The sequence below is a fragment of the Triticum urartu genome, chromosome 6A, assembly GCF_056163025.1.
Source record: "Triticum urartu cultivar PI428250 chromosome 6A, HENAU_Tu73, whole genome shotgun sequence".
Taxonomy (NCBI): Eukaryota; Viridiplantae; Streptophyta; class Magnoliopsida; order Poales; family Poaceae; genus Triticum; species Triticum urartu.
The window spans coordinates 192,500,477-192,523,801 of NC_141878.1; the positions used below are offsets into that span (position 1 = coordinate 192,500,477).

The 23,325-nt window shown below is 42.6% G+C and overlaps 1 protein-coding gene across 1 annotated transcript; it reads left to right on the forward strand.

The window, feature by feature from the left end:
- The first annotated feature begins 14,872 nt into the window (after nucleotides 1–14,872).
- Nucleotides 14,873–17,131, forward strand: LOC125516691 (ethylene-response factor C3-like). Its single transcript, XM_087531230.1, has 3 exons — nucleotides 14,873–15,397; nucleotides 15,808–15,854; nucleotides 16,960–17,131. The coding sequence occupies exons 1-3, from the start codon at nucleotides 14,873–14,875 to the stop codon at nucleotides 17,129–17,131; spliced, it is 744 nt and encodes a 247-aa protein (XP_087387356.1).
- Nucleotides 17,132–23,325: the final 6,194 nt, after the last annotated feature.

A 23,325-nucleotide genomic window follows, 5' to 3' on the forward strand; every position in this document is an offset into this window, starting at 1 on the left:
AGTTGCATAATCTCATAGTCATAGGAACATGTATAAGTCATGAAGAAAGCAATAGCAACATACTAAACGATCGGGTGCTAAGCTAACGGAATGGGTCAGGTCAATCACATCATTCTCCTAATGATGTGATCCCGTTAATCAAATTACAACTCATGTCAATGGCTAGGAAACTTAACCATCTTTGATCAACGAGCTAGTCAAGTAGAGGCATACTAGTAACACTCTTTTTGTCTATGTATTCACACATGTATTATGTTTCCGGTTAATACAATTCTAGCCTGAATAATAAACATTTATCATGATATAAGGAAATAAATAATAACTTTATTATTGCCTTTAGGGCATATTTCCTTCAATGGGTGCCAGTGCTAGTGCAATACCTTTTGACCTATATAGAGAAATTATGCATGATATTGCACCTGTTGAGTTAGAAGATATTGATGTCACAATTAAACTTGCCAATAGAGATACTATTTCACCAATGGGAATTGTTAGAGATGTTGAAGTCTTGTGTGGGAAAACTAAATATCCTGCTGATTTTCTTGTTCTTGGTTCCCCACAAGATAGCTTTTGTCCCATTATATTTGGAAGACCCTTCTTGAACACTGTTAATGCTAAGATAGATTGAAAAAAGGATGTTGTTACTATCAGTTTAGATGATATGTATCATGAATTTAATTTCTCTAAATTTAGTAGACAACACCGTGAAGAAGAATTACCTAGTAAGGATGAAATTATTGGTCTTGCTTCTATTGCCGTACCTCCTAGTGATCCTTTAGAACAATATTTGCTAGACCATGAAAATGATATGTTTATGAATGAAAGAAGGGAAATAGATGAAGTATTCTTTAAACAGGAACCTATTCTGAAACACAATTTGCCTGTTGAAATCCTAGAGGATCCTCCTCCACCCAAGGGTGATCCCGCGTTTGAGCTTAAACTATTGCCTGATACTCTTAAATATGCTTATCTTGATGAGAAAAAGATATATCCTGTTATTATTAGTGCTAACCTTTCAGAGCATGAGGAAGAGAGATTATTGAAAACTCTGAAGAAGCACCGTGCTGCTATTGGGTATACTCTTGATGATCTTAAGGGCATTAGTCCCACTCTATGTCAACATAAAATAAATTTGGAAGAAGATGCTAAACCAGTTCATGATCATCAACGATGGCTGAATCCTAAAATGAAAGAAGTGGTAAGAAAGGAAATACTAAAGCTCCTTGAGGCAGGTATAATCTATCCCGTTGCTGATAGTCAGTGGGTAAGTCATGTCCATTGTGTCCCTAAGAAGGGAGGTATTATTGTCGTTCCTAATGATAAAGATGAATTGATTCCTTAAAGAATTATTACAGGTTATAGGATGGTAATTGATTTCTGCAAATTAAATAAGGCCACTAAAAAGCATCATTACCCCTTACCTTTTATCGATCAAATGCTAGAAAGATTATCCAAACATACACATTTTTGCTTTCTAGATGGTTATTCTGGTTTCTCTCAAATACCTGTGTCAGCCAAGGATTAATCAAAGACTACTTTTACTTGCCCTTTTGGTACTTTTGCTTATAGACGTATGCCTTTTGGTTTATGTAATGCACCTGCTACCTTTCAAAGATGCATGATGGCTATATTCTCTGATTTTTGTGAAAAGATTTGTGAGGTTTTCATGGACGATTTCTCCATATATGGATCTTCTTTTGATGATTGCTTGAGCAACCTTGATCGAGTTTTGCAGAGATGTAAAGAAAATAATCTTGTGTTGAATTGGGAAAAGTTCCACTTTATGGTTAATGAAGGTATTGTCTTGGGGCATAAAGTTTCTGAAAGAGGTATTGAAGTTGATAAATCCAAGGTTGATGCTATTGAAAAGATGCCATGCCCCAAGGACATCAAAGGTATAAGAAGTTTCCTTGGTCGCGTCGGATTTTATAGGAGGTTCATTAAGGACTTATCAAAAATTTCTCGGCCTCTGACTAATTTATTACAAAAAGATATACCATTTGTCTTTGATGATGATTTTGTAGAAGCATTTGAAATACTTAAGAAAGCATTGATCTCTGCACCTATTGTTCAGCCACCTGGTTGGAATTTACCCTTTGAAATTATGTGTGATGCTAGTGATTATGATGTAGGTGTTGTTCTAGGGCAAAGAGTTGATAATAAATTAAACGTTATTCAATATGCTAGTAAAACCCTAGACAATGCTCAAAGAAATTATGCTACTACTGAAAAAGAATTCTTAGCAGTTGTATTTGCTTGTGATAAGTTCAGACCTTATATTGTTGATTCTAAAGTAACTATTCACACTGATCATGCTGCTATTAAATATCTTATGGAAAAGAAAGATGCTAAACCTAGACTTATTAGATGGGTTCTCTTGCTACAAGAATTTGACTTCCATATTGTTGATAGAAAGGGAGCTGAGAACCCCGTTGCAGACAACTTGTCTAGGTTAGAAAATGTGCTTGATGACCCACTCCCTATTGATGATAGCTTTCCTGATGAGCAATTAAATGTCATAAATTCTTCTCATACTGCTCCATGGTATGCTGATTATGCTAATTACATTGTTGCCAAATTCATACCACCTAGTTTCACATACCAGCAAAATAAAAAGTTCTTCTACGATTTGAGGCATTACTTTTGGGATGGACCACATCTTTACAAAGAAGGAGTAGATGGTGTTATTAGACGTTGTGTACCTAAGCATTAACAGGAACAGATCCTATGCAAGAGTCACTCCGAAGCTTATGGAGGACACCATGCTGGAGACAGAACTGCACATAAGGTATTGCAATTTGGTTTTTATTGGCCTACTCTCTTCAAAGATGCCCGTAAGTTTGTCTTATAAATTGATGAATGTCAAAGAATTGGTAATATTAGTAGACGTCAAGAAATGCCTATGAACTATTCACTCGTTATTGAACCATTTGATGTTTAGGGCTTTGACTATATGGGACCTTTTCCTGCCTCTAATGGATATACACATATTTTAGTTGTTGTTGAGTATGTTACTAAGTGGGTAGAAGTTATTCCAACTAGTAGTGCTGATCATAACACTTCTATTAAAATGCTTAAAGAGGTTATTTTTCCAAGATTTGGAGTCCCTAGATATTTAGTGACTGATGGTGGTTCACATTTTATTGATGGTGCTTTCCGTAAAATGCTTGCTAAGTATGATGTTAATAATAGAATTGCATCTCCTTATCACCCTCAGTCTAGTGGTCAAGTAGAATTGAGTAATACAGAGCTCAAATTAATTTTGCAAAAGACTGTCAATAGGTCTAGAAAGAATTGGTCCAAGAAACTTGATGATGCATTATGGGTCTATAGAACTGCATATAAAAATTCTATGGGTATGTCTCCGTATAAAAAGGTGTATGGAAAATCATGTCACTTACCTCTCGAACTAGAACACAAGGCATATTGGGCTATTAAAGAGCTCAATTATGATTTTAAACTTGCCGGTGAGAAGAGGTTATTTGATATTAGCTCACTCGATGAATGGAGAACCCAAGCCTACGAAAATGCCAAGTTGTTTAAAGAAAAAGTTAAAAGATGGCATGATAAAAGGATACAAAAGCGTGAGTTTAATGTAGGTGATTATGTATTGCTATACAACTCTCATTTAAGATTTTTTGCAGGAAAACTTCTCTCTAAATGGAAAGATCCTGGTATATATGGCTAACTGGATGTGAGTTTTCACGAACTACTATTGTTGACATTACCCTTGAGGTAAAACGTTGGGAGGAAAAACTATAAGCCCCTATCTTTCTCTGTGTCCGATTAAAACTCCATACCCATAAGTATTGTGTGAGTGTCAACAATTGTGAAAGACTATATGATAGTTGAGTATGTGGACTTGCTGAAAAAGCACTTATATATTGACTCTTTCCTATGTTATGATAAATTGCAATTGCTCCAATGACTGAGATTATAGTTTGTTAGTTTTCAATGAAGTTTACGATTCATACTTGAAATTGTGGTTGAATTATTAATCTAGCATAAGAAATCATATGACAAGAATTATGTAAGTTGTTGTTCTAAGAATGATCATGATGCCCTCATGTTCGTATTTTACTTTTATCGATACCTCTATCTCTAAACATGTGGACATATTTTTTGATTTCGGCTTTCGCTTGAGGACAAGCGAGGTCTAAGCTTGGGGGAGTTGATACGTCCATTTTGCGTCATGCTTTTATATCGATATTTATTGCATTATGGGCTGTTATTACACACTATGTCACAATACTTATGCCTATTCTCTTTTATTTTACAAGGTTTACATAAAGAGGGAGAATGCCGGCGGCTGGGATTCTGGGCTGGAAAAGGAGCAAATATTAGAGACCTATTCTGCACAGCTCCAAAAGTCCTGAAACTTCACGGAAGACGTTTTCAGAATATACAAAAAATACTGAGCGCAAGAAGTTCACCAGGGGGGCCACACCCTGCCCACGAGGGTGGGGGCGCGCCCCCTACCTCGTGGGCCCCCTGGTGGCCCTCCGATGGCCATCTTTTGCTATATGGAGTCTTTCGATGAGGAAAAAATCATAAGCCATCTGCTCGGACGAAACTCCGCCGCCACGAGGCAGAACCTTGGCGGATCCAATCTAGGACTCCGGCAGAGCTGTTCTGCCGGGGAAACTTCCCTCTGGGAGGGGGAAATCATCGCCATCGTCATCACCAACGCTCCTCTCATCAGGAGAGGGCAATCTCCATCAACATCTTCACCAGCACCATCTCCTCTCAAAACCCTAGTTCATCTCTTGTATCCAATTCTTGTCTGCAAGTCCGGGATTGGTACTAGTAGGTTGCTAGTAGTGTTAATTACTCCTTGTAGTTGATGCTAGTTGGTTTATTTGGTGGAAGATCATATATTCAGATCCTATATGCATATTAATACCCCTCTGATTATGAACATGATTATGCTTTGTGAGTAGTTACGTTTGTTCCTGAGGACATGGGAGAAGTCTAGCTATTAGTAGTCATGTGAATTTGGTATTCGTTCGATATTTTGATGAGATGTATGTTCTCTCTCCTCTAGTGGTGTTATGTGAACGTCGACTACATAACACTTCACCATTATTTGGGCCTAGAGGAAGGCATTGGGAAGTAATAAGTAGATGATGGGTTGCTAGAGTGGCAGAAGTTTAAACCCTAGTTTATGCGTTGCTTCGTAAAGGGCTGATTTGGATCCATATGTTTCATGCTATGGTTAGGTTTACCTTAATACTTTTGTTGTAGTTGCGGATGCTTGCAATAGAGGTTAATCATAAGTGGGATGCTTGTCCAAGTAAGGACAGTACCCAAGCACCGGTCCACCCACATACCAAATTATCAAACTACCAAACGCGAATCATATGAACGTAATGAAAACTAGCTTGACGATATTCCCATGTGTCCTCGGGAGCGCTTTTCTCTATATAAGAGTTTGTCCAGACTTGTCCTTTGCTACAAAAAGGATTGGGCCACCTTGTTGCGCTTTATTTACTTTTCTTACTTGTTGCTCGTTACAAATTATCCTATCACAAAATTATTTGTTACCATTTATTTTAGTACTTGCAGAGAATACCTTGTTGGAAACCGCTTATCATTTCCTTCTGCTCCTCGTTGGGTTCGACACTCTTACTTATCGAAAGGACTACGATAGATCCCCTATACTTGTGGGTCATCAGTCGTCTACATGGGCCCGGATCTCATCTGGAAGCTGGAGGAGGAGCCCACCATCCCATAAGAGGGGAATCGTGTTGCGGCGGCGACAACCATTCGCGATGGCGTGGAAGTAGGCCGTACTAGCATCACCCTTAAGGACCCATCGCTGGGTACCCCATTGGCGTCAATATGCCTCCTATCCGTGTATATGACCATGAGCTATTCCTCGAGGTCGTACCGAAGAATCCACTCATCAGGGGAAATACCAGAGGTGTCGGCCCGGAGGTCAAGGGCATGAATGTCGGCTAGGTTGGCTTTCTTCCGGTCGCGAACAGCCTGGCCCAGGTTCGCGCCCCAACCCTTCACAAATTGGTGGGTGCGTTTAGCGCAAAAGTGGAGGGTGTCAACCGCCGAGAAGGGCCGGGGAGGCTGCACCGGCCAGTGGCTGCTGACAGCCTCGAACCGAAAGCGGGGAGGGGGGGGAGGGGGGTTCTTTCTCGGACGAGAGTAGGAGAGGGATATGGTTTGACCCGATCCGGGTAATCGCGCAAAGAGATGCCTGGGGGCATCACAGTTCCCATTCCGGAGAGACTAGGCAGAACGAAGCGAGTCGGGTCTGCCTGGTGGTTGGTCCAGGTAAATCTGACACCAACCCTATCTAGTTTGCGGAGGCCTAGGTCTGCGATACAGTCATTGAACATCTACATCAGAGGATAACATGCTGAGCTGAAATTTGTTGGTGAAATGTATATACTGAGACATGTTAAGTTGTTCTTCGTCGCAAGATCTGATTGAAAAATATCCACACTGTTGCTTAACTGGATCTTTAATAGTTAACCAGTTAAACAAGTCGTCGCTATCATCGTCGTCATTGGGCGGTCATGTTCGTTAATATGTTTGACTTATTTGTATTGTCAACAATGATATGCTTGACTTAACTAGATAAACTTGTGGAATCAATAGGAAATCTCATTGTTTTTTTTTCGGGGTAGGAAATCTCATTCTTGATCCGCCACTAGGGTCAACTGGATTCTATATGTAAAGTACCATGGGGGTACTACTTGGTTAACTTATAAAATATATTACAGGCAGATATGTACACGCGAACCAACATCTTGTTGGACGGTTAGATGGACAGTGGCATTCTTAGCCCATCAGGGTTTAAGATCTGGTGCTTGCATTTATCTTGAATTATTTCAGGATTTTCAGCGATGCGCGTTCAGTTGAAGGAGACGTTCCTGTGAAATACGAGGCGCCTATGATGACTTTGATGATATGCCGGCTCAGCCTCCTGGAGGTGCTCATAAGTGTAGGATGTGCATGTGTGCGTTTATAAAAGATAAGTGTATGCGCGTATATATGAACGTTTTGCGTCTGTACTGTTAAAAAAAACCCAGATATGTACACTTGTACATGACTCACATTCCAAATTTACAGACAGCTACATCTTCTAGCTGGTTAAACAGAAAACAGTTACCCCCCAAAAGAAAAAGAAAAAGAGCTGAGCAGCGGCCTTCTTAATGGCCAGGAGAGATAACCCGCGGGCCGTGGAACTTCGGCGACGGCGCGCGGGGGTAATGATCGACGTCGACGTCGGCACCGGGGCACGTGAGGAGGCGGCGGCGTGGTTTGGACTTTCCATAGAAGATCGAGTAGGGTGGATACTCCACAGATGTATACTCCTTAAACGTACTGAAACGTACGTGCCGCATACACTGTAATCTGCAGTTTTAAATCACACATGGTATCTTGGCGATCGATCTGCACTTTAGCAGCCACAGCCGCTTCATGTGCTTGCAAGCTATCTCCGGCGAAGCGTCGCTGATCTCCTGCGATCATTGTTGCTTTGCCGCAGTCGGCATGTGAGCTTCGATCAGCGTCTTTTGTTATACAATTTTCCGTCTAGTGCTTACTGGCTTACTGCTCCGGGTCCGGGGTGATGCATTCATGGTTATGGGAAAGGAGAAGTTAAGAGAGAAACGGAGAGAATCTGTAGGAGCGTGCAAGAATCCGAGCCAGCATACAAGAATGCGCATACGGATTGTGTCAATCTCCCTCTAAGATCCGCACAATCGTGTAGACGGTGATGGAGGTGGCCTGCCTCCCCTAACTTGACCACAGTTTCTTATGCTCAAGTCAAACTCAGTAGCTGTTGTTATTTGCGGCAAGTCGCTCTATATAAGGCTTCGTTACGTTAGTTGCTTAATTAGATTAGGGACTTTTATAACTATCAAACGTTCGGATTTTAGCAATAGGCAAGAACGATTCTTACTTCACTTTAATTATATACATGCATGCATTAGAATGACTAATTTTTCCTTTCATATGCACTCATCTCTCTAATTACATGCACTAGTAAGTATGCACGTACAATGCACGTCTCGACTAAAATATATTGATCAAAAACATAATAATAGTGCTATCGTAATGAAAACCTACCTTTTGAAAAGCTGAAATCTCATGCAAAGAGCATATAATTCCTAAGTCATACAAATGACTGGAAATATTGTGCTTTATGAATCAACATGCCCATGTCCATTGCTTAGCATGCACGAAAGATCATTAACTACCAAACTAAACTAAATTTGAGGTACACTATTTCCAATCACGAAATATATATCTTCAATCTTAATTTCTTCTAGTTAGTACCTACAAATGGGCCACTGCCAATAAGCACCAAGCAAAAAAGAAATGCAAGTGCGCGTGGAGGCAATGGAAATTGATAGTTTCCACATAAGCTGATCAAATGACATAATTCGTTAGAGTTCCGAGATACAAGTTTGTGCATCTAAGAAACAAAACATTGCAAGTTCCTATAGAATCAAAGCATCAATCTGCATAATATGACATCCTTGCTCCTGCGGCTGTAGCAAGTACACGTGAAACCAGTTAGAGAACTCGCTGACAGACAAATCAGTTGTGCAAACCTTTAAAGGTAGAACCACGCTTACTCATAATAAACATTGTAATTTCATGAAAATAAAAGTTCATAGTACTACGATAAAGAATCATATTATTAATTTATTGAAGCTCACTGGTGCGAAGTAGACTACCTTAAGATTTATATGACCAAGAAAAATGGACAAGAGATGCAAATAAAGAAAATCCAGAAGTTGATGACATGCACCTTAAAAAGTTTTTGCATATGTACAACACTCCAGAAGTCTCTAAAAATTCACATGTCATTAGCCTTGTGATAACTATAACTCCCCCTGACATACAGTTGTAGCCATAAAATGTGTTTGGCATTCAAATAAACCCGGGCCTAATATGAATCTATTGAGAAAAATCAATGTAACAAACAACTTTCAAAGATGTCAACAACCTACTGTAATTCTCCACCTTATGTTCCAAGGTCTGACCAAGGTTTCCTGTTATGCCTGTGTTAAGGGATGCATGTCAATCAAGAAAATGTGTTATGGTTACGTCATAAGAATAAGATGTTCATAGTGTGAGTTAACTCCCAATCGGTGCCTCTAGCCCAGGATCAATCACAATTCTGCATTTGTTCAAATAAACATTAAGTTGATATGTACGTAGCACCTGCTCATAAGTATAAAAGGACCTTCTTACTGACTACAATACATTGATGTAAAACGTGAAAGATGATATTTAGCATGCATGCATGCACACACCTTTTCTGAAGAAAAAAAGACAATTGTGACTAACCTTGGCTATTTGAAAATATGATCATGGTTGCGGTGACCATAAAAAATTGGTTCCTTCCGAAATATAATCCTACAATCATTAGTAGTGTACATAAGCAATGTCTGGTTTATTTCAATGGATGCACACTTTGCTACTGTGGTTAGGGCTGCTTGGGGTTGGGGAGGCCATACCTTCACCATCGCGCTTCCAGGTTTCTCTATCCTCTTCGTCCTCCCTAGCCTCCCTTGTTACCCACTCCGTCCCCTCTCTGCCTCCCCTCTTCCTCTCGGATCTCACTGATTGCGGGAGGCGACACACGCGGTCGGCCGACATCTTAGCACCATGGTTACAAAATATAGAAGTGTTCAAATAAATGATTCCTATGTTAGCACCGCTCTCACCATCCCGAATGAATAACCACATGCAGGTCAAGATGCTTGCTCTGGAACATCAGCCAGTATATTAGATTTGCAACACACCTGGTGGCAAACCGTTTTAAATCACTAGGTTTCTATTTCTAATCATGCCACTACCTACTCAGCAACTTCAGAAAAGACATAATAAGCAAAGTAAATTAGATGGAAACCAAGAGCATGTCCCCTATGCCCCCCGCCAGTAGTCCACCAAACCTATCTAGTCGTCCGGCTGCCTCCCTTAATATCCATGGACATCGTACCCTCGAAAAAATTAATCCATGGACACCATGCTCCACTATATGCAATGTGAGATAAACGATAAGTAAAGGCAGCACAGGGGAGTGGAGGGAAGTATAAGAATGCCGTGAGATCTCATCTCCACCCCCATCCATACACCATCCATCATCCATCTTCCCGTTGGCTGTAGTGACGCCCCCTCTGCCTTTTACATGAATGTGGGGTCCTGGAGTGAAATGAAAAATGGGACCCTAATTTTGGAGATTTGTAAAATTCATAGTTTACCTAATTATATAACTTGGTGTTTTTTGTACATATTTAGAAATATGTCCACTATTGTGCAAGATAGTAAAGATTGTACTGTACTCCAGTGATCTAAATGCTCTTATATTTCTTTACAGAGGAAGTATCAATAAACTGATCTTATATTCCATTGAAACACATCATGATAAGTAATGAATATATTTAGTATTTTTAATATATTCAGTGCAACGGTTAGACCAGCAAAAGTATGGGATCAACTGATGAATAATAAATTGATCAATGACTGGATGGAGTCTTGACCTACAGTGTGTGGGCTTTTCGATCTGGCATCATGGCGTGATTATATACAAGTACATCCTCGATGGGAAACTGTTCTGCAGCCGAAAATGAAGACCACATCCCAGGTTAGGCTTAGTATGGCACGAACAACACAAGTACTGATAGCTGTAGAGTAGGAACTTACGACGCACATCAGCAACGTGGTGACACAACTCCAGAGCTCGTCCTGCTCGCTCAATAGGTGGGCATCTTTTCTGGGGCTGTTCTGCTGCAGCAGCTTATCTGTGATCCGGCAGGGTAGCGCCACCACGGCCGCCGGCAAAGCTGGATATCATCACGAAAGAAAGTACAGTTCCACCTTCATGATGTACGAAGCCGGATTTTTGGGGCCTGTGCGATCCGTCAGGGCGGCGTCAACGCAGCCGCCACCACCGACGCCGTCCACCTCCACCAGTCCCTCTCCACGAGCGACACCGATGTTCTTGCTAGGGAGGAGCACTCCAGCGGGAAGAGCGGGCTCGCCCTGCGGCTTCACTCCGGGGACTTCATCCGGGAGGAGCAGGCCCGGCACCAGAGCCACGTGTCCCTCGTTCTCGCCCGCCTGCGCCGCGAATCGGCCTGGGCCGCCGCATTGTCGGCGCACGCATCTCTGGCTGCCGATGGGATCTCCCGTGCCGACCTGAATCAGGCCAACACCATGCCGATCTTCGTGGCATCGACGACGGAGATACAAGGGCCGGTGTTGTCCGGCGTCGGGAGCGACACGTACTTCTCTCACGTCGGCGTGGGCTGGCCCGCGCGGCCGCTCTGCATGGTGCCCGACACCAGTAGCCGCGATGTGGTTGAGGCTGCGAGCGAGGTAGGCGGCGGGTAGGGGAGGGCATCGTGCAATCAAGGTGTCGTGGGTGGGGCGCGGTGGAGGTTTGCTAAGGGCATGTCCATTGCAGAGCGCTTGCATCGGCGCTTATGACGAAAAAAAATAAACATTATAAAATAAAAAATTAGCTTAGCGTTTTACACGCCAACGCTGGGTGCTAAGGCGAATCAACCCGTGGTTGAGTTGGTCAGGTGGACAGTGCTATTCCCAACCCATCAGGGTTCAAATCCTGGTGCTCGCATTATTCCTGAATTTATTTCAGAATTTCCGGCGATGCGCTTTCAGTGGGAGGAGACGACGAGGCGCCTACGGTGACTTCGTAAATCTCAAGATGATATGCCGGCTCAGTCTCTCGGAGGTGCTCATAGGGGTAGGATGTGCGTGTGTGCGTTCATAGGATGAGTGTATGCGCGTGTATATGAACGCTTGTGTCTGTACTGATGTTAAAAAAACGCTGGGCCCTAAGGACCGGCGCTAATTAATCCCACAACCAGCAGGGAAACTCGACCGCTACATGCATCTTTCAAGCCTGGCAGGAAAAAAAGACGAAGCGTCCGCCTCTAACCTTTGCGCCGATGCCAGGTAAGACACTAGGATTTTCTAGCCTAACTGCCAATTAGGCAGGATATTAATCCTAGCGCCCGGCATTGTAGGTGCCCTAATGACGTGTTTTAGATCTGTCAGAGGGTCTGTTTCTTTTTATGAGGGGATATGTTTCTTTTTTTTTGTGTGGGATGCGTGATTATAGGAGTTGCGATCACAGGCGAATGGAATTTGTTTTCCTCCAGGTGAAGCATGGTCAGTCAACGCAAAATACTAAGTGCACACCGAAAAATAGATCAGGATAAAGCTAGCTGTTAGATTAAAATTAGTGGGCCTAATCAAACGGTGGTAGTGCGTCTGTGTGTGTTTTGTTATGTGTGTTTAGTGAAACTAATGTTTGATCTTTTATAAGTAGTGGAGATAAGTAGTGGAAATATATGCACTAAAGGATGAAAAGCTGATGTCATCCTAGATTTTTTTTTTTTTCAAATTTTAAAATGTTTTGTAGATCAAACCGTCGCTCCGATTAAAAAACCGTCTTCACAAAAAAATTCATCTCGACGAGATCTTCAAAACTAGATCCCATGTTGATATGTTTTGATGATTTTTTTCAGACCAAAAGTTATCATCTTTGGGCTAGCTAAGTTATCACGTCTGTCATACATAAGTTACCACGTCATTTACACAAAAGTTTCCGGAATATATTTTGAACAAACTTTTATCCGAGGGTCAAAAAGTGATTATGTTGTTTATAGTGAGTTATAGCTTTGTTGTGTATATTATCATGTAGCACAAAAGTTATCGGGGTATGGTTTTCAACAATTTTCATTCCCTCGGTCAAAAAATTATCGCGATATTTGTATATGAGTTATCAACTCTCATGTGCGTATAATACCGTGTTATTTGCACACAAAGTACCGGGAATATGTTTTTCAATAAATCCCATCCCCCCCCCTCCCGCGTAGTTCACCTAAGTATAAGGTATGCAGTGCTTCACGCAAACGTTATCAAGATTATATTTTTCAATATTTTTTCTTCGGGGTCCAAATTATCATGATGTTTGTATCTAAGTTATCATGTATATGATGCATTATTACCATGATGTTTATACAAAAGTTACCAGGGTACATTTTTGGTCAAAGTTGTCGTGGTTGTTTGTGGCTAAGTTATCAGGGTTGCCATGTAGAAAATACCACGTTGTTTACAGATAAATTACCGAGGAGATGTTTCAATAATTTTTTCACCCCCGATCGAAGTTACCATGACATTTGTATGTAAGTTATCGGGTCCCGGTGCACAAATTACCATGCCATATGCACAGAAATTACCAGAGTATGTTTCAACCCAGAAAATCCTTCATGTGAAGTTGTCATCATATTTACAACGAGCCTACATGGCAAGGTATACAACCAATTGGTGTATGGAAGACTACAAGACAACTTGAGAAATCCAAAAAACACAAGAAGAAAAATGCTTTTTTTAGCTCATATGAAAGTGAAAAAAGCTTAACTATCACATTTCTATTTATTGAATGTATCCAATTGTTAGCTGAGTTGGTTAGTCTTGCATGCCACAGATAGTGAGGGCAGGAGATCGATACCTATCCCACTCACTCATTTTTTGATTTAAAACGAAAAGGCAGCTTTAAATGGCAGTACGCATAATTAGGAACCCATTAATCATGCCAATTAGGATAGGAGGAAATTAAATCGTGCTAATTAAGAGTCAGGAGACTAAATTGAGTTAACTAATAAATTCCCCGATTAAAAATCAGGTCAATCCATGTATTCCGTAATTAAAATCCCATTAATTAAGGAGACACAAAAAACAGAATTACGGGAGGCTCCCGCGATAAAAAAATGATGGCATCCAGATCGTTTGGACCTATCAGAAAGATCCGAACGTTTGGGATTTACAAATATCGATTAGCTAAACTAGCAAAAAAGCCCGTGCGTTGCAACGGGAGAGAAAACATAACACACGCTCTTAATCCAACAACCATCACTCAATACCACAATAGGTCCATCTTCTTTATTTTTGTGAGGCATCATATTTGTGTTGTCGCTTATCCTCTTTCTCACCCTCGCCGGCGATGGCCTCGGTGTTCACAAAAAAAAAAACGTGTTCGAATATGGTTAATCCTAAGGCGTCTCTCTCTCCCTCTCTCTCTCTCTCTCTCTCTCGCTATCTCTCACTCCCGCGATGAGAAATCTATTGTTTTCCCCTGTGACATTTTTCAGAGGTATGCATGTGTAGTTAGCGATGTTTTCTTTTCCCTATATGGTTATAGTGGGGTGTTTATTTGCAATCCGGATCGCCGCCGGTATTAAAGAAAAATGGATCTTGCGCTATAAATTATAAGTTTTCTTCCAAAACAATATTTTAAAAATATTTAAAGGTAAAATTAACAACATATTTATATTCCCCACATTTTTCTAATAAAATTTCATATATATAATATGTTAAAATTGAAGTTACGGTTTAAAAGATACGGATAATTTAGAAAATCATTTGTTTGACTTAAATATATTCCAAAATAATATTTAAAATAATTAACAGGTAAAAAAATCTCATATTCATATTCTACATATTTTTCTAATTAAATTTTATATATAACATGTTCAAATCAAAGTTAGGGTTTAAAAGATATGGATGATTTAAAAAACATTTCTTTGACTTAGATATGATCCGCGGATGAATTACCTAAAATATCAAGGGGTTTTCGAAAAATGTAAAATAACGGTTTGGTTGTGACTTAAATCCGGACCGCGGGTTGATTTCATCCAAACACAGAGGCTTTTCTGAAAAATGCCATAACGGACAATCGAAACTTAATTTGCTTTATTATTAAAAAAAATTAGGTAAAGATAAAGATATAGTCGTCCCCAACCGAGCTTAAGTGCACACCTGCCTGATTAAGCAAGAGAGACTAGCCTATAGCCAGGAGTATCAAGTGATGGAACCTAACCACAGCGGCTACGGCTACGGCTACTACGACAACAACAATGGGTCCTATACAAATGACGACAACCCATGCTACTACGGCATGAGCTATGCCACTTCCGAACCCTCCTATGGCTACCAATACCAGCAGTCTCCTTCTACCCAGTACCATGGCGCGGCGAGTGCTATGGGCATGGGCATGGACATGGACCAGTTCAGCGCGCTCATGGAGGCCACGTACATCTCACCTGCTGTACCATCCTGGGCGGAGCAGCACGAGGCAAAGAAGGCCAATGCCGAGTCTCCGCAGCTGATCGGCGTGCGGAGGCGGCCGTGGGGCAAGTATGCGGCGGAGATCCGGGACTCCACGCGCAGCAGCGAGCGCGTGTGGCTGGGCACCTTTGACACCCCGGAGGCCGCCGCGCTGGCCTACGATCAGGCGGCCTACACATCCCGCGGAACCGCGACCGTGCTCAATTTCCCGGTGGAGCGAGTCCGGGAGTCGCTGCGCGTGCTGAAGCTCGGCGAAGCCGCCGCCGCGGGGGAGGACGGAGAAAGGTGTGGCAGCTTCCGGTTGTAGGTGCACCCGCATGAACAGTACACTTAAAAAAAATGAAACAAAGTAAAAAAAATCCGATTTTTTTTGACATCAAACTAGATCAAAACTTTTAAGTTTCTGCAAAATTTCATGACCAAATAACATTTGAGGAGCCCTCAGCAAAAAAAAAACAAAATAACTCCTGAAAAGTGAATAAAACTTTGAACACAGATTTGTTATTTTTGTTGAGGGCTCCTCGAATGTTATTTGGTCATGAAATTTTGCAAGAAGCGAAAACTTTTGATCTAGTTTGATGTCTCAAAATTTCAGATTTTTTCAATTTTGTTTTGTGTTTTTTTCAAGTGTACTGTTCATGCGGGTGTAGGTGCACCCGAGAGTAGAAAATCCAGTCTCAGGAGGACGACTCGCCCGTGCTGGAGCTCAAGAGGCGCCACTCAGGGCCGGTCCTAAGATTTTGGGGGCCAGGGGCAAGACAAAAAATTAGGGCTCCCCCTAATATATATAACCAATAACACTTTAATGCAACCAATTTTGATACTACTTTCGTTCAATACTTTCTATATATTATTCTAAAAGTTTCTTCTAAAACCCCGCTGGCCATCTGGGACCTAGTAGTAAGGCCATGATTCGTGTCAACAGATCAGTCATTTTTCTGTAGGCGAAACATGTTGGACATCCGTTTATCCTGAGAAACATTCGAATAACTTGGCTACAGAACGACTAAGCAAGCAAAGGACAACAATATATATAAGATCTAGTCTCTTAAAATAATTCTCGATACAAATCCACTTATCATAGGATCAATGTAAATTTTATCCAACAATTTTTATAGATGTGTAATATTGCCAAATCATTTAGCAGTGGAAGATATGCATCTTATATGTATGTGAAGGTAAATTACTTCATCAGCAACATAAATACTAGGAAATAGTACGAATGATATACCTCTTTTTTTTGCGGGTACAAATGATATACCTCAAACCAAACGCATCAGCATCCGTGATTAGGCGCTCAACAACGGCGCGATATGGATGTTAGGCAGGAGGCACCTAGCAATATAATCCCAACACATAGAAAGTGGATAACGAACGCACTCGGTATTGTCAATTGCCATGGCCTGGTGATGTGCGTGTGAGTCCTGCGTGGCTGCGTCCAGCTACTCGAGCTGCCGGCGGCTAGCGACTTTTGATCTAAAGTTCGGGACCAGGGAACAGAGAATAGGTCAGTGGATTAGGGATGCGATCTCACGTCGCAAGAGTTACGCCGTGATTGCGTGCGTCCATCAATGTGGGCCTAATTTTGTTTACTTGAGCTAATTTCGTTTCGGGAGAAGAAAGTAATTAATTCCTGATTGCGTACTTGCGCCTAGGCTGCTACCTCTTTTCTTTGTTTGAGCTAATTTCGTTTCAGGAAATGATATGGGCCTATGGGCTATCTTCGTACCACATCTGGGAGGGGCTCCTGGATTTCGGGGGCTCAGGGCAGCCGCCCCCCCCCCCCCCCCCCCACCCCACCCATCCGGGCCGGGCCTGGCGCCACTGGATCCGGAAGCGCACTCCCAAGGGCAAGAGCCAGGAGGGTGACATGAAGAAGAAGCAACCTGCTGCCGCTGCCGCTGCGTCGTCGTCATCGAGCGTGCTGGAGCTAGAGGACCTGGGAGCAGACTACTTGGAAGAGCTGCTCGCGTTGTCCGAGCAGTGGTCGAATGAATGATCCATGACGTTTGCTTGCTGCTCGCTCTCATCGTCGTTCGTGATCGTGTTCTAGTATTAGCCCCGTACTGTGTTAAAAAAAAGTACTAGCCCCGTACGGGCCCATCCTACAACATTTGGCATTTCCATGTGTGGGCGTGCGCTCAGCTCGCACTCCGGCCGGCCAGATTGAGTCGTCTTTTCCTAGTCAAAATTTTATTCGTTATTTCATAAATTTCTGCATGTATCTTGTTTGTCGGACATGCACCTGTACTAGCAGCACTAATTCTAGTAATTCATGTGATTTCCCTGTTTATTTCCATCACATTACTAATCCTCCGTTCTTAAAAGTTCATCCCCCACATCTCAACATGCAGCCTTCCATCCCATCAAGTTTGCCATGTCAGTATTCACTAGAACTATTTATCATGCATGCACCATACCCACTACCTTCAGTTGTTACAACATGCACTCTTCATCTCATCAAGCTATGCATGTTTGTCACATAGTTATCCACCCCGTGCATCTTAGACAAACTCATGCCATTAGGTGTCATCTTATTCATGTAAAATGGAATACTAAAATTGCAAAGCATCGATGATGCGAGAATCATATGATTTAAACTCTTTTCCTTCGTCTATATTTTGCCAAAGTTGTGAATATGTCTGATCTGGTATCGATCATTTACATTTGGTTTATGCACTGTCGTGAATTTGTCGTTCGTCTTATGGTGTGAATACTTATGTGGTCTGAGTTATCCCTAAAGTTATTAGTGCTTCTGGCTGTACATCACATAAATTACCCTTAAAGTTGTATAATATTACCCATCGATGCCACCTGTAAGTAACAAAAGACGTTTCACACAGAGGAATTCCCCACCTGGGTCGGCCCATAGAGTAGGAATCTCTTATACCGTGCTCTATGCGCTGGGAGAGGACGTAGCGCACCCGTTTTAGGTGGCCCATGTTCGGGCGGCCTGCTTTTAAATTTTGTTTTTTATTTTTATTTTTCATTTTCTGTTTTCAATTTTTTTCTCATTTAAATAATTTTCTACTTTGAAAAAGTTCGAAAAATTAAAAAAGACATCTTTTAATTAAAATTTTCAATAACTCATAAAATGTTTGTGGATTTAAAAAATGTTTGCAATTTTTAAAAGAATGCTCGCATATTTAAAAAGTGTTAACATTTTGAAAACAAATGTTTGGTCAATCAAAAAATGTTCATGATTTTTTTAGAAGTTCGTCTATTAAAAATGTTAATAAAATTGAACAAAATGTTCGCCAAAATGTTATCGGTGATGCAGCAAAATGTTGTCATGGCCTTTGAAGATTATGATTTTTTTTCTCTCATTGCAACGCAATGGCTCTTTTGCTAGTTAGAGTAATAAAGCATGAACTACTCATATCCATGTGAAAATATGGCCATTTCTAAACAATCCAAAAAGGGCGGACACAAACCATGCAACAAAGGCTGGACAGTTCGTACAAATCCAAAGGGTCAGTTTAAAAAAAACATATTACACCCGGAGCAAAAGCCGAAGAAAAATCAATGGGGTCTGGGTTTTTACAAACAGGCCATTGTTTTTTCTGAGAACAAAATCTGGATTGTCGAGATTCACACAAACACTCCGGAAAAATCTGTCCGCACCAACTAGAGTCAATTTTCGAAATCGACTCCAATGTAGCTACAGCCAGGACAACAAAACTCCATAAACCCGGAAAATTCAAACAGTTCGGTTTTGGAGAGGTTGCTTTTTTATTTGAATGACTGAGATGGTTTTCTTAAATCGACTCTGATATTTCTCGTGACCTCCAAATAAAACTTGGCAGCCTGGCTTTCTAGAGTTGGTTCGAACAATTAACCTACCCTAAGTTTTTGGTCGGTTAATTATTAATTTTGATTGGCACCAAAATAGATTTCTAGAAATTGATGTTTGGACCAACGGAAGCAGCATATTCTTTGAAGGGCATGGATCTGACAGAGCACTGAAAGGTTTTTGCTAGAGCACTGGTTTTGTGAGCAGACAAGTTGATTGGCACCAAAATAGATTTTTGGAAATTAATGTTTGGACCAACGGAAGCAGCATAGTATTTGAAGGGAATGGATTTGACAGAGCACTGAAAGATCTCTGCTAGAGCACTGGTTTTGTGAGCAGACAAGTTGATTGGCACCAAAATTGATTTCTGGAAATTAATGTTTGGACCAACGGAAGCAGCGTAGTCTATCAAAATATTTTTCATCGTCGCTATTTGAACAGGGCATGCAGCACCATCATCACGTCGTCGGCGTACTGAATAATAGGGTAGTCTGAATCTCCCACTGCAGTAATGAGCAATGACAAAAGATTTCTCGGTAATAATCATTGATTGTCGCATGAAGCAAGTCCGCTGCCTGCACAAAGATTAGCAGAGACAGGGATCACCCTGTCGAATACCCCTAATGCAATGAAATTATTTGCCCGGTACCCTGTTGAGCAGAACCTAAGAAATTCCATAGCTGAAAATGCGCTTAATCCACCCTAGCCAGCAGTGATCAAACCCCATTGCTTTTATAATATCCAGCCTGGCTGCATGCTCTATAGTATCAAAGGCTTTGGCGAAATCCAGTTTCAGAATGAAAGTCCCACTACCAAAAGCATGACATTGGTAAATATACAAACGCCCATCCAAGGCAATCCTGAATGGTTCTCCCGTTGTTAAAAGCCATATTGGTTTCTGTGGATAATATGCAATATCAATCTCTGTAATTGATTGGCAAGAATCTTCATGATCACTTTCAGGCAACAGTTTAGGAGTATGCTCGGCCTATAGTCATTTGCAGTCTCCGGTGAAGCAATTTTCGGATCAGTGTAATATAGCCAGTGTTTATACTCTGGAGATTGAGTTTGCCATCATAAAAGTCAAAGCACATCTATAGAAATCTTATCTGACAATGTGCCAAGCAGATTTTAGAAACACGCTACTAAACCCATCAGGCCCTCGGAGTCTCGGAGCTTGGTGGGCGATCTCTGGTGGACTCAGCGGTCACGAGGCTTCGTCGTTTTTGTCGATCCGCCGTTATCGACATTTGTTTCTTTTCTTTTTTTTCTCTTTCCTTTCTTTTGGGCGTGTTTGTGCTGCTTCCGCCCCAGCCCCTATCGTTGGTTGTATCAGATGGTTGCTTTGTAATACAAAGCGGGAGGAAACCCTTTTTCTTAAACCCGTCAGGCCCCGGTGCCTATCTGCAGGCATCAACTTGATCACTCTATCAATCTCATCATGGTAAAAGGTGTGAAAAGATGGAAAGATGTAGTTCGGCACACCTCACTTGATCACTCTATCAATCTCATCATGGTAAAAGGTGTGAAAAGATGGAAAGATGCAGTTCGACACACCTCAACAGAGGCCGCCCTGGTCATGTATTTATATGCGTCAAGAGGTTATAGATTACAACGTGTTGTGATCACAACAGAATACAAGATAAACATGATCTACAGCTAGATACGAATCACCTCCAACTAACCTATCTTGAAGAACAAGCTAGGCATATATACACCATGATTCGGCTGTTTAACACTCCCCCTCAATCACAGTCGGTAAGGTTGAGATTGTGTCTAAGTAACTGAAGTTGTTGTATTCCGATAGGTTTAGTTAGACCATCCACCAACTGATCTTGTGTAGGTATGAACCGGATCTCCAAGGCCTTGAGTGCAACACATTCTCGTACAAAATGAAAGTCCACCTCAATGTGCTTAGTCCATGCATGGAACACCGGATTAGCAGAGAGATATGTGGCGCCAAGGTTGTCACACCAAAGAACAGGTGCTCGTGCTTGATAGACTCCAAGTTCACCAAGTAAAGACCGTAGCCAGATGATCTCAGCTGTAGCATTAGCTAACGCCTTGTATTCTGCTTCTGTACTCGACCGTGCCACTATAGCTTGTTTGCGTGAACTCCAAGAAACAAGATTGCTTCCATAAAATACTGCAAAGCCACTAGTGGAACGCCTGTCGTCTGCTGAACCTGCCCAATCTGCATCTGAAAATGCACTGATCAAGGAAGACTGAGACTTGCGAATGTGCAGTCCAGTATGCAAAGAATGCTTGACATAACGGAGAATTCTTTTAACCGCTGTCCAATGATCATCTGTGGGCTCATGCAGAAATTGACAAACTTTGTTTACCGCATATGAAATATCAGGGTGAGTTAATGTAAGATACTGCAAAGCTCCAACCATATTGCGATACCAGGTGGTGTCCTCGATAGATAAAAGAGTGCCCCCTTCACAAGAGAGCTTGTCAGAGACTGCCATGGGTGAATTAGCTGGCTTACACTATGTCATACTTGCTTTTGCAAGCAAGTCAGCTGCATGCTTCTCCTAAGTGAGTACAAGATCCTCCCCTGACCGCCGCACTTCAATACCCAAGAAGAAGTGAAGATCACCAAGATCCTTAAGGGGAAACTCAGTATGAAGGTCCTGGATGAGACGTGTGACAACTGTCGGTGATGAACTAGTGACAATGATATCGTCCACATAAACCAGCATAAAAATGATGACACCAGCGGAGTTATACACAAACAGTGAGGTATCAGCATGAGAGGGTACAAAGCCCAACTCTTGGAGTCTGGAGCTGAGACGGGAGTACCATGCACGAGGAGACCGCTTCAACCCATACAAAGCCTTGTCAAGCTTGCAAACATGATGCGGAAAGCGCGAATCAACATAGCCAGGTGGTTGACGCATGAACACTTCCTCTTCCAGAATGCCATGCAACAACGCATTCTGGACATCCAATTGCATAAGAATCCAGCCATGAGAGACTGCAAGAGACAAGACCAGACGAATAACGGCAGATTTTACATCGGGACTGAAGGTATCCTCATAGTCCACTCCATACCGCTGCTTAAAGCCCTTGGCAACCAAACGAGCTTTATGACATTCAACAGTGCCATCAGCTCGCTTCTTAAGACGAAAAACCCATTTGTAGTCAATAAGATTACGGCCGGGACCAGGAGGGACAAGATGCCACGTACAGTTGCGAAGAAGCGCTTGGTACTCTTCCTCCATTGCAGCAGCCCAGGAAGGGTCAGCCAAAGCAACAGAAACACTTGTTGGCTCGAGCGAGGGCTTGACCATCGCTAAAAATCCATGTTTACATGGATCATATGGAACCGTACCATCAGTACGTACGTATGGTTTGTGGACGCCCGCCTGGGATCGTGTGCGCGCCCGCGGGACAAGTGGTGTCGCGGGAGTGGCTTCAGGCGATGTGGAGGCCGCAGCAGGCCCATCATGGCCAGGCGCAGAGACAGGCGGCCCGCGTGACAACACGGGATTGGTAGAGGCCAACGGGGGTGGCGACGCGCCCCCCCCCCTCGGCCGGGCACATGGGCCAGCCTGGAGGGCCTGTCCACCGATTCGGGGCCGGCCGCGGAGGGCGCACCAGCTGGCGTACGCGGAGAGGTGCGTGGAGTTCGAAGATGGGGAGGGGAGACCAGATCGCTCCCGGGATCTGTGCCTGGCGCGGTGTCACCTCGGCCAGGCGAGTCTGCACCGGGATCAGGGGTGGCAGGAGCATCGGTCGGATCGGGTGCAGCAGGAGATCCCGGATTTTCTGCGGCCGCGTGATCCTGTGATACGTCCATTTTGCATCATGCTTTTATATCGATATTTATTGCATTATGGGCTGTTATTACACATTATGTCACAATACTTATGCCTATTCTCTCTTATTTTACAAGGTTTACATGAAGAGGGAGAATGCCGGCAGCTGGGATTCTGGGCTGGAAAAGGAGCAAATATTAGAGACCTATTCTGCACATCTCCAAAAGTACTGAAACTTCATGGGAGCACTTTTCAGAATATATAAAAAATACCGAGCACAAGAAGTACCAGAGGGGGGCCACCCATCAGCCATGAGGGTGGGGGGCGCACCCTACCCCCTAGGCGCGCCCCCTGCCTTGTGGGCCCCCTGGTGGCCCTCTGATGCCCATCTTCTGCTATATGGAGTCTTTCGTCGAGGAAAAAATCATAAGCAAGCTTTCGGGACGAGACTTCGCCGCCACCAGGCGGAACCTTGGCGGGACCAATCTAGGGCTCCGGCGGAGCTGTTCTGTCGAGGAAACTTCCCTCCGGGAGGGGGAAATCATCACCATTGTCATCAGCAACGATCCTCTCATCAGGAGGGGGTCAATCTCCATCAACATCTTCACCAACACCATCTCATTTCAAACCATA